The 10,901-nt window shown below is 41.7% G+C and overlaps 1 protein-coding gene across 1 annotated transcript; it reads right to left on the reverse strand.

The window, feature by feature from the left end:
• Window positions 1–2,288: 2,288 nt before the first annotated feature.
• Window positions 2,289–6,483, reverse strand: LOC128009498 (vesicle-associated membrane protein 5). Its single transcript, XM_052592954.1, has 3 exons — window positions 6,316–6,483; window positions 3,894–4,037; window positions 2,289–3,513 (listed from the first exon to the last, which is right to left on the reverse strand). Exons 1-3 carry the CDS (start codon window positions 6,316–6,318, stop codon window positions 3,319–3,321), a joined length of 342 nt encoding a protein of 113 aa, XP_052448914.1. The 5' UTR covers window positions 6,319–6,483; the 3' UTR covers window positions 2,289–3,318.
• Between the last annotated feature and the right edge of the window lie 4,418 nt (window positions 6,484–10,901).

A 10,901-nucleotide genomic window follows, 5' to 3' on the forward strand; every position in this document is an offset into this window, starting at 1 on the left:
AACTCACTTTAAACAATCATATCACAATACATTGAAAGAAAATGAGAATATATTGCTATACTGTCTGTAACACATTAACATTTCCATGACATCCGAAAATAATACTCAATAATCATACACAAACGGTGTATAAGCTCTTTGTTTCCTTTTTAGTAACTATTTCTCTCTATGTGCTCTGTTGTAAACGATCTTTATCAGCAATTTAGTTGTCTCTAAAACATGACAGATGTACAAAACACAATTGTTACAATAAACAAATATAAACTCTCATAATAACGAGTGATTACAAGTATATTTCTGAGGACACTAAGCACCCATGTCAATGCATCGCGCGGCCTCCACCAACGCAGCGGCGTCAGCCGCCTCCCAGCCGCGATTGCGCAATCCATCGCGCGGGTGCGGCTGGCCGCACATCAACCGCTAAAGTGATCGATTATGTATACAAAGTCATCAAACTAACACAAATAACTAAAGTATAAACACTTTATGAACTCAAACTGCGATGCCACATCACTTATCTTACCTACAGAAACACATAAACAGAGAGAGAAAGAAATCTTTCAATTGTGAATCAGTGGCTGCAAGAGTGGCTTCTTCATAAATGAAGCTCTATGTCCTGCGGCTCATGATCACCCTCTAGCGTCACCCGCCAGCGTCTACAGGTCTAAGTGATGTTCAAGTTGGCATAGTTTTACAGTATAATATACAATTCTATTTTAATATACATTTAAAGCAAGAACCATATTTAACAGATGATAAGTCATAATATTAATGAAAACAATACAAACATGACTACTTGAGTCCATACCACTACACATTTATCTTTATTGAGACTCTTTTGGCTCCATATCATTTCAGTGGGGTAGCAACATCACGCGCCCCGTTAAAGCCTTTCATGTGAGCGCTGCATTCGGTAAACCTGCGCGGTGTAAAATAAGGGTAACCAAAGTTTAGTTTTCCAAAAAGAGGACAGCGGGGCGGGGCCGGGGGGATATGTCGTGGTTGCTTGGTGATTAAAGTTGTGCCCAAAGTAGCCAAGTATAGGTTGTTAAATGTAAGCCAAAATAATCACAATTAAAACAACCAAGATTTAAACTAGCCTACTTCAGTCTGTGTGCATTTAATTTATTTAATACACGAGTTTCACAATTTGAGTTCAATTACTGAAATAAATGAACTTTTTCACTACATTAATTTCACCAATTCATTAAAATGCACCTGTAAATACTCCACATTGATGACGGCTTCAATATAATAAGTTATATTAAATATAAGAATGTTTGTGGGAGTAGGCCAGAAAATCAGTGGGAGTGGGATCAAAGAAAACAGCGCTCTGGACATTAAAGGGTTAGTTTATCCAAAAATGAAAATTAAGCCATAAATTAGGCTACTCATCCTGAAGTCATGATTTTCTTTTGTAAAGGTGTTTGATGGCACTCGGCGGGTGTTGCACAGCATCAGTCCTTGAGAAGTTCAATAAAAAACTCATCCATTAAAAAAGGTGTCTCACATGGCTCCAGGGGGTGAAAATAAGGCCTCCTGTAGCGAATCGATGCGTTTTTGTAAGAAAAATATCCATATTCAAAACGTAATAGTCACTTTAATCTATCTTGAGCTCACAGCTCTTAACATGATAACAGCACCTTTCGTTAAAAATCGTTAATCGTTAAAAAAACTAAACTAAACTAAAAAAACTTACTATGTGGCAGCAATTATTGACAGTGACTCTTGTTTTGGGGGGGGGGGTAATAAAACGTTATTTTATTTTAAAGTATTTTATTCTTAATCACACTGGTTGTTAGAATCAGAGAAAAGGAGTCGTATTATATAAAATATATCATGTATTTTTATGTTCTGCATAATTAACATTTTAGTCACGCTGCAAAAAGTAGATCTAATATCGTATATGTTTTAATTTTCAAAACCGTGGTTAATCTAATTAGACCCATGCCATTTTTTACACGTGTATTTGCTTTTTCGTAAGCTGTAGCTTAAATGTTCTCTTATAACTTTATAACTCGTGTCATATTAAATTAGATATACAGTACACATGGAAATGGTTACATCGATAATTTATGATTGTTAAAATCATAATCAACTTAATTTCATTACATTGTACTCATAACTTGCTTCCTGTTTTGAGACTGTATGTCTGTCACTGTGAACACACCAAGTCATTATAAAAACAAAACAAATATAATCCATAAATAAATAAGACACAATGAGAAAAAAGTCAGATACAGTATATTTACATAAGGAACATTTATATTTATACACACACACATACATACACACAAATTATATATATATATATATATATATAGAAAGCTGTTTTTAACAGCAAAATTTGGATATCAAGTCATGACTACTTTTACAGTAATCTGCTTTAATATCGTAATGGCTAAGGATGGAATTATTCAAGATTAAGGGGGACCAAAATGTAACATTTTAAGAACTGGATATTGAAAAAAAAAAAAAAAAAAAATCACAGAAATTGTCTTCTGATAAATATGAATTCTGAGGGAATATGCCCTCCTCAATTTCTATGGTGGTTAAAGTCATAATAATCATAACAATAACATTTTACAACCTTTAGATAAGTTTTAGCACAAACCTGCCAAAGTCACACAATATATGTCCCAAATCAGAATCTGGATTACTCCCAATAATGCACATTTTGTATGTCTCCATAATCAAACACATCTGATTAAACTCATCAGCTCATAGAAACTCAGAGACCTGAAATGGGTCGATCATATAAAGACATACAAAATATGTATTGCTGTGGGAACCAAGGCTGGAAAATTCGTCCGTTAATACTTTGAAAAAAAAACCAAACACACAGACATTTTTTTTGATTTTGAGATCATCACACACACTTTTCACTGATGAAAAAAGGAATGAAGAAAGGCTTTTTTTTTCAAGAACAAGATTAATGCTCTACTCCCTGAAAATGTCTACGCCATCTAACATATTTTTCCTGCTACACTTTAACCCGTGGTTGGCACTGATTTATCTAAATTATGGCTAAAGTTCAGTCCAAAAAGAATACATGTAAACTGTTACCATTAATGTCACATACTGATGTGTATTACCATTGAAAAATCAAAGCATAAATTATAGTGACACCATGGTATCATTTTTATCAACCACATTATTTTTAAGCATCCTCTTGAAAAAAAAAGTAGCATCACAGATTTAGTTTGTACATTTATCGATCTATAAAACTTCCCTCTTCTTAACATTTTCAAGGTGGTGATTTGAAGAATTTCAAACACAACTTATGTTCACTCATCTTCTTATCTGACTGCTTATCTTCTAGCCATCTCCTGGTGTTGCCGGCCTGTCTTCAAGTGTGTTTTTACTGTCCTGTCTGCTTAAGCTCACAGCCAAAACTACAATAATGATGAGGAACACTGCAGCTACAACTGCTACTATGATCACTTTGTACTTAATATTCTCCCAGCGCTTCTTCTGTTTCACCTTAGTCGAGGTCTTTGAGAATTGTTCACTCTGAAAAAGTACAAACATGAAAATTATTTCATATTACATGTGATAAAACAGGAAACCAAAGTGAACTTGCTATTACACAAGTTTTGTTCATTTCATAACAAAAGGAAATGGCTTTCTAAAATTAACGAGGTAAACTAAACTCAGGTTTTCCGTACACCCCACCTAGACACTATTTATAGACTTTGACATGTCGTTGCTTTCCCCAGAAACCCAGTTTATTGTCATCCGAAAACTCAAACCATGAAAACAGGACCATAAGACCACAGAACGCGTAAATAAGTGGGCATGCTTTTTGTCAAGCAGTTATAAATGCATAAAATAAATATGTATTAAATGATAATATAAACTATCAAGGAAAACAGTCGTCACAAAAGATCCACCTTTTCAAGGAGTTTATCAGCTCGGTCCTCCAGCTCCCCGAGTTTTCCTGCACGCTCGTCAGCCTTTTCTATGTTATTAAGCATGATGCCTTTGATATCCTCCACATCCTGCTGGGCCTGATGGAGGCGGCTTTGCCCATTCTCCTGGAGAGAGATGAAATCGATATATTGGGAAACAAAGAATGACCTTTACACAACATACATTATCATCAATTCATTTCTGCAATGACATAATTTTCCCTACGAGGGACTAAATTGTCCTATTAGATGTTTAACAGAAGAGAAATGCAGTCCATGACTCAAAAATGACAATGAAGACTTCCTGGACACCTTCCATGATATTGCGCTTAGAGTTCTGTTTACAACAAGCACTGGGAATGGAATTCTGGAACATTGCCTCTGCTCTCAAAGTTTCACATGGATCAGCTCAGGGGAGAGACAGAGAAACTGTGCGTCTCAACAAGCTATTGCATCAAATCCCACAATGAGGCCTTTGTGAAAACAACATGGCTGAGGTCCACAAAACCCATGAGAACCATTTAGAGATCGTGACCTCCCTGACAAGAGCATTGTATGTATGTGTGTGTGTGTGTGTGTGTGTGTGTGTGTATATATATATATATATATATATATATATATATATATATATATATATATATATGTGTGTGTGTGTGTGTGTGTGTGTGTGTGTGTGTGTGTGTGTGTGTATATATCTCAGTCGAGTCAGAATGTTTATTCCTCTCTTTGTGCTCAGAAGGATGCAAGTGACTTGAGGTCAAGGATTAGTTGATGAGTGGTCCATCATAGATAGGAAACGGTCACACAAAGATCAATGAAATTATTCATTTTACAGGAAATACCCCTTATTATTCATGCCATCTTACGTGAGAGCTGTACACAATAGAACAGTGGTTCTCAACTGGTGTGTCACGGCCGAAAAGTAGGTCACAAGTCTGTTTTAATAGGAATAGTGAGGATAAAAACGAACTAAATGCAAATAGCAAATTGCAACTAACATTATAATTGTGTTTGGAATATCAAAATAAATAACTTTTATGTTTTAAAAGGAAGGAGAAACCCATATATTGTTTTGTAGAGCTTCACATGAATTTTCACTCATCAGTAGGCCAGTGAGCATATAAAAAAAAAAAAAAAAAAAAAAAAAATTAAATATAAGCATGAAATTTCAAGAAACATTTATCATCTAATAACAGACCAACAAAAAGTTTTTATTTTTTATAAGATACAAAACATATAACTAAATAAATATCTGTGTATAAATATCTGTTGTAAAATAAAAAAATAACCACATTAGGATACTAAAGCTAAACCAGTAAAAAAAATTGATATGAATAGAAAAAAACAACTGATAAGAATGTCATAAAATACAAACATAAAATGGATTAAATACACACACATACACACACTGTACAAATAAATAAATATTGGTGTATAGCCTAAATAAATACATAAATATCTGTGCTAAAGCAAAACGATGATATAGATCCTATGGATCAGAGTAAAGAAGTTTGGGAAACAAGATTTTAGTTAAATACGACCATGAAATGGGCCATTGCATATATAAAGAAATATGTAAATAAATACAATTGTAATATTGAGATATAGTATGTAAATCTTCCCCTTTTAAAAACAGGAAGCACAAAGTATAACAACAAAAACTTATAACCGAAGAACATGTTGATAATCAGTTTTTCATCACTCGTCGCATATTATGAACAGGATACATATCTCTTTTTACATCCTTTCTTTGCCTCCTTCCTTCCTTTCTCATTTTGGCCGTTATAATGTATATGGGATTTCCTTGAGACTGGGAAAAGTCCCCTTGTGTGTTTCAACTAATCACTTCTTATGTTGTCATCTCAAGCCACCGGAGATGAACCAACAGTAAGGGTTAATGACCTTCTAGATGACATTCAGATAACTTTTAACATGGGAGAAAAAAATCCAAACAACTCATTAAAAATGAAATGTTGTCTGACTTGAGCAATCAATGCTAATCAACTAGTTAGTCCCACTGTACTGTATCACAGCCCTCAAATTATACGTTTGAGCTGCTATTCTATATATAGACTGTCAAGCAATAATAGTCTAGTTATCAAAATCAAAGTATAATTTTACTTTCATAATGCAAAGAGACATGATATAAAAATATAGATGATGAAACTAAACCTGTTTGGACCATAGAATTAAAAACAAATGCATAAATAATAGATAAAGCAAATGTTTGCATATAGTTAAATGTCTGCTTTTAAGTTTGTCTAAACCGTTTGCCTTTAAAAGGTCTTCTGTCCTCACATGTCCATATTTTTAGTAGAATAACTAATGACAGCGTAACAAACTTCCAACACAAAATAAATAAATAAATAAATAATTAAAAAGCTTCAAAGACAAAACAACTTACCATTGTTTTAATCTGTCGCTTTTAATACACCAGAAACTGTCACCGAATATACTGCATCTGAAAGAGAAACCAGCGGCTGATAACGAGAAAATAACCCAAACTCGGTATCTTGAAACTTCATGCGCGTCGTCACACAACTTTACCCGTCTGCTCTTCTGCTGCTGGAAGGAAGCGTCTGCCTTTATCTGCTGGGCGTCACTCTCACTGCGCAGCTGCGTCACACTGCCTGATGACTGTGTACGTAATGCTATTGTTCTTGGCCGTGGACCAGAATGTGCACTTTTAAAATGAGTGCACGACATTATTTGTTATATATTCACAAAAAGCAAATCAAGCTAACTCAAAAGGGCGGTGTCTGATTCGCGAATACTACTAATCACTGCTTTTGTGAATCGAACCTTTTTAAAGAATCAGTTGAACCGATTCACACTTTTTAAAAGGAGAGCTGGACTGGACAGTTTTTAGAATCAGGTCAAGGTAAGGTTTAGTATGAAGTAACAAGTTAAAGGGCTGTAGGTGACGGTAATAAAACATTTTGGATGCCAGCAACCATTAAACACAGAGGGAGAAGTTGTTTCACAAATCGTACTGATAGAAACATACAACGGAAATCTCGAGGGAAACGTTTGTTGCAGATGATGTGGGTTAAAATGATGAAATCACAGCTGGGGGGAAACATGTGCTGAGGCCTGGCTGTACTTTGCCTTTTACTAACAATTTTGCTCTTAACCATGTAGACATGTGTATAAGAATCTAGAATACACAAACCTAACTGTAACTATAAAAACACAATTTCCCTATCATAGGTCACTTCGATGCTGCGGTGACGTCACCACGTATGGGAACACCTCTGGTGTGACGAATGTCTGAAGCCCTATACCATCCCGCCAATCCTATTGGCCAAATGGCGCATAGCACCACCCTGCGCATGCGCGAGCATGATATACCTGGGTGCAGCGCGCCATTTCGCTCAGATTTCATTCCTTCAGGAATAGCGAATCATCTGTGCCCTATCGTCTCGCGTTCTCCAGCGATCTCTTCGAGCAGTGTTAACTCCTCTTCGCGGACGCGATGAGCTTTCGAAAATGTAAGGAGCCATGTACCAGGTACATCACGGCGGGGGACACTCATGACAGGTGCGTAGTATGTCTTGGTTTACATCACGCACAGGCGGCGCTTAGCGGCCTTTCTTCCTGTCCCCATTGTGATGGCCTGCGGCTCAGAGTGCTGCGCTCCAGGGTGGAAGTTTTCTCTAATGTCGCCCTCGAGTCTAACCCCCGTCAGGTCACCTCTGCGACTGCCGAGGCACCGCACGAGGCGAGGGCCTGGGGTGACACGTGCGACATGGATTTTGTGGACAGCGCAGCGCTGGAATATTCTCCACATCGCTCGCTCTCCCCTACCCTGCTGCAGAATAAAACTTATACTGAGCCCGTCGTCTTCTCTAATGAGGATTTACTTCCCACACCGGAGGCATGCACCGCCATCTCCTTCGGTTGTGGACGCTATGACGACGATGTTTTATCCACCGCGGCCTCGGGGTCTGAGGACTTCGCGACCGACACTAGCCCTCTTCCTCCTAGCGGACAGGAGAGGCGTGTTTCCCCCTCCTACAGTGAGCTGTTGGATGTGGTTTCTCGTGCGGTGGGTAAATTGGGGCTAGACTGGGAGGTTGACAAGGCCGAGGCCCAACCTTCTTCCAAGCTGGACGACCGTTTTTTAACTAGTCGGACACCTACACAGCCCCGGAGGCCTTTGCCTTTTTTCCCGGACCTCCACCAGGAGGTTTCGAGGTCCTGGAAACAGCCATTTTCGGCTCGGATTACTAACGCCGCGGCCGCGGATTTCGCCACCGTTTCTGATATGGCGAACCATGGCTATACTATGATGCCCCCGGTGGAAGAGACTCTCGCCGAACACCTTGCGCCTAGTTCGGCCGCGGCTTGGAAGTCTCGCCCCCTTCTTCCTTCGAAGGCGTGTCGAGTCACGTCTAGTTTGGTGGGTAAATCCTACATGGCGGCTGGTCAGGCGGCTGCGTCGCTCCACTCTATGGCGGTCCTTCAGGCCTACCAGGCGGAGTTATTGAAGGAATTGGATGAAGGTGAGGGCATCACACCGGAGGCAGTTAAAGAACTGCGTAGAGCTACGGATTTGGCGCTACGCGCTACCAAACATACCGCTCGTGCAGTGGGCCGTACTATGGCCGGTTTGATTTCGGTTGAGCGCCACCTCTGGCTTAATCTCACCGATATTAAGGAGAAGGATAAATCTTTCCTTATGGATGCCCCTGTCTCCAGGGATGGATTGTTCGGTGAGGCTGTCACGTCAGTAGTGGAGAAGTTCAGGGCAGCGAAACAACAATCAGCCGCTTTCCGCCAGCTGATTCCCCGCAGACCCAGGGAGGTCGAACGCCGGCAAGCGCCCGCGCGTTCTCGCTCAACCTCCTCTCACCGCCAGCGAGCAGCCTCTCGAGAGGAACCTACACCCATGGCGCCTCCTCGTAAGGACTGGGGCCCTAGGGTTTTTCCTCCGGCGCACCAGCGTCAACGTAAGCGTTTGAACCTGACCTCGACGGCTAAAGCCTCTCGTTCTCGGGTGCCGAATAGCAGCTCCTGATCTTTCTGCTGCTTGCCAGGGACTGTGCCCTCCGCTAGAGAGCGCTGTCGGACCGCTTTCGCGCATCCCACACTCTCATTGCAGTCCCCTTGCTCAAACATTGATTGTCTCGCCGCTAACAGCGCCTCGAGCAACATTGGATCGAGCTGTAATGACAGACGCTCCCTCAGACACTCTGCGCAATCCTGCTTTCGGAGTTCGAGGGACGACTCAAGGACCCTACACAAACGGCCCGTTTATGACGGCTCACACAGCCGCCGCTTTTTCGCTAGCGGCAGAGCCCGATGTTCCATCTGTTGGCCTAATTCCTGCCGTGGACACGCTTCAGGATTATACTCAACGGAACGCAACGACTCCGGCGCATACGCTTCCCCGGTGCACGAACACCACGGGTTTTTCGTGTCCGGTCGTTTTAACGCGTATGACGGCGTTGCTGGGAGCGGAAGCTTTGAAACCGTTAATATTGTTTCGGGCCGCGTGGGAACGCTTGCCCGGCATTCCTCAATGGGTGTTACGCACGGTTTGTCACGGATACACTATTCAGTTTCGGAAAGGCCCGCCTCCTTTCCGCGGAATTCTTCCCACTACGGTGAAGTCTACGGAAATGGCGGTGCTGCGACAAGAAATGTCAGCTCTGCTGAGCAAAGGGGCTATAGAAGAAGTACACCCCTCTCAGATGGAGACAGGTTTTTACAGCCGTTATTTCGTGGTACCGAAAAAAGACGGCGGGTTACGACCCATTCTGGATTTACGCCGTCTGAATCTTGCACTCAGACCGAGCAAATTCAAGATGTTGACGGTGAAAAATATTCTGTCTCAGATCCGACCAAGCGATTGGTTTATTACGATCGATCTGAAGGATGCGTATTTCCATATTCAGATCGTCAAGAGACACAGGAAGTTCCTCAGATTCGCTTTAGAGGGCAAAGCGTATCAGTACCGCGTTCTTCCCTTTGGCTTGGCTTTAGCGCCCCGTACGTTCTCAAAGTGCATGGACGCAGCTCTGGCCCCGTTGCGGCTCCAGGGCGTTCGTGTGTTGAACTATTTGGACGATTGGCTGGTGATAGCGCAATCGCGGACTCAAGCACACTCTCACCGAGATCTTGTGCTGAATCATTTAAACAGCCTGGGCTTACGAACAAATTTCAAGAAGAGTGTTTTAACTCCCTCTCAACGGATAACTTTTCTTGGAATAGATCTGGACTCTCGCGCGATGACAGCGAAGCTTTCTCTCCCGCGCGCTCAGTCGATTGCGTCATGCGTGCGGCACTTCAAAGCAGGTCGCACGGTGACGGTGAGATTGTGCCTCAGGCTCTTGGGTCTAATGGCAGCAGCATCCCCCGTGATTCGTCTGGGATTGCTTCAAATGCGCCCTTTTCAGTGGTGGACGAAAAGGCGGAATATTTCACCCCGTTGTCTCCCGCATCGCACGATTTCGGTGACACGGCGGTGTGTGATGTCGCTGAAAATTTGGATGTCAACCGAATTTCTCCTGTCAGGAGTTCGATTGGGAATTTATGCTTTCCGAGAGACTGTCACGACGGACGCGTCTTTGACTGGTTGGGGAGCTGTGTGTCGAGGGCGACCAGCCCACGGAGTGTGGACAGCGGCTCAGCGCGGCTGGCATATAAACAGACTGGAATTACTGGCAGTTTTTCTGGCTCTCCAGTATTTCTCGGATCTGCTGATCGGCCGTCATGTGCTACTCAGATCAGACAACACAGCGGTTGTGTCTTATCTGAACCATCAAGGAGGATTGCGCTCTCGCCCCCTGTGCAGGCTGGCGAGGCGTGTTCTTCTGTGGTCTTGGGACAAGTTTCTCTCGATCCGGGCCATTCATGTCCCCGGACGATTGAATTTCGGAGCGGATCTGCTATCCAGACAGGCTCTGGAACAGGGAGAATGGCGATTACACCCCCAGACGGTGGATCTTTTATGGCGGATATTCGGCAAAGCGAAAGTGGATTTAT

The sequence above is a fragment of the Carassius gibelio genome, chromosome A5 (genome assembly GCF_023724105.1).
Source record: "Carassius gibelio isolate Cgi1373 ecotype wild population from Czech Republic chromosome A5, carGib1.2-hapl.c, whole genome shotgun sequence".
Taxonomy (NCBI): domain Eukaryota; kingdom Metazoa; phylum Chordata; class Actinopteri; order Cypriniformes; family Cyprinidae; genus Carassius; species Carassius gibelio.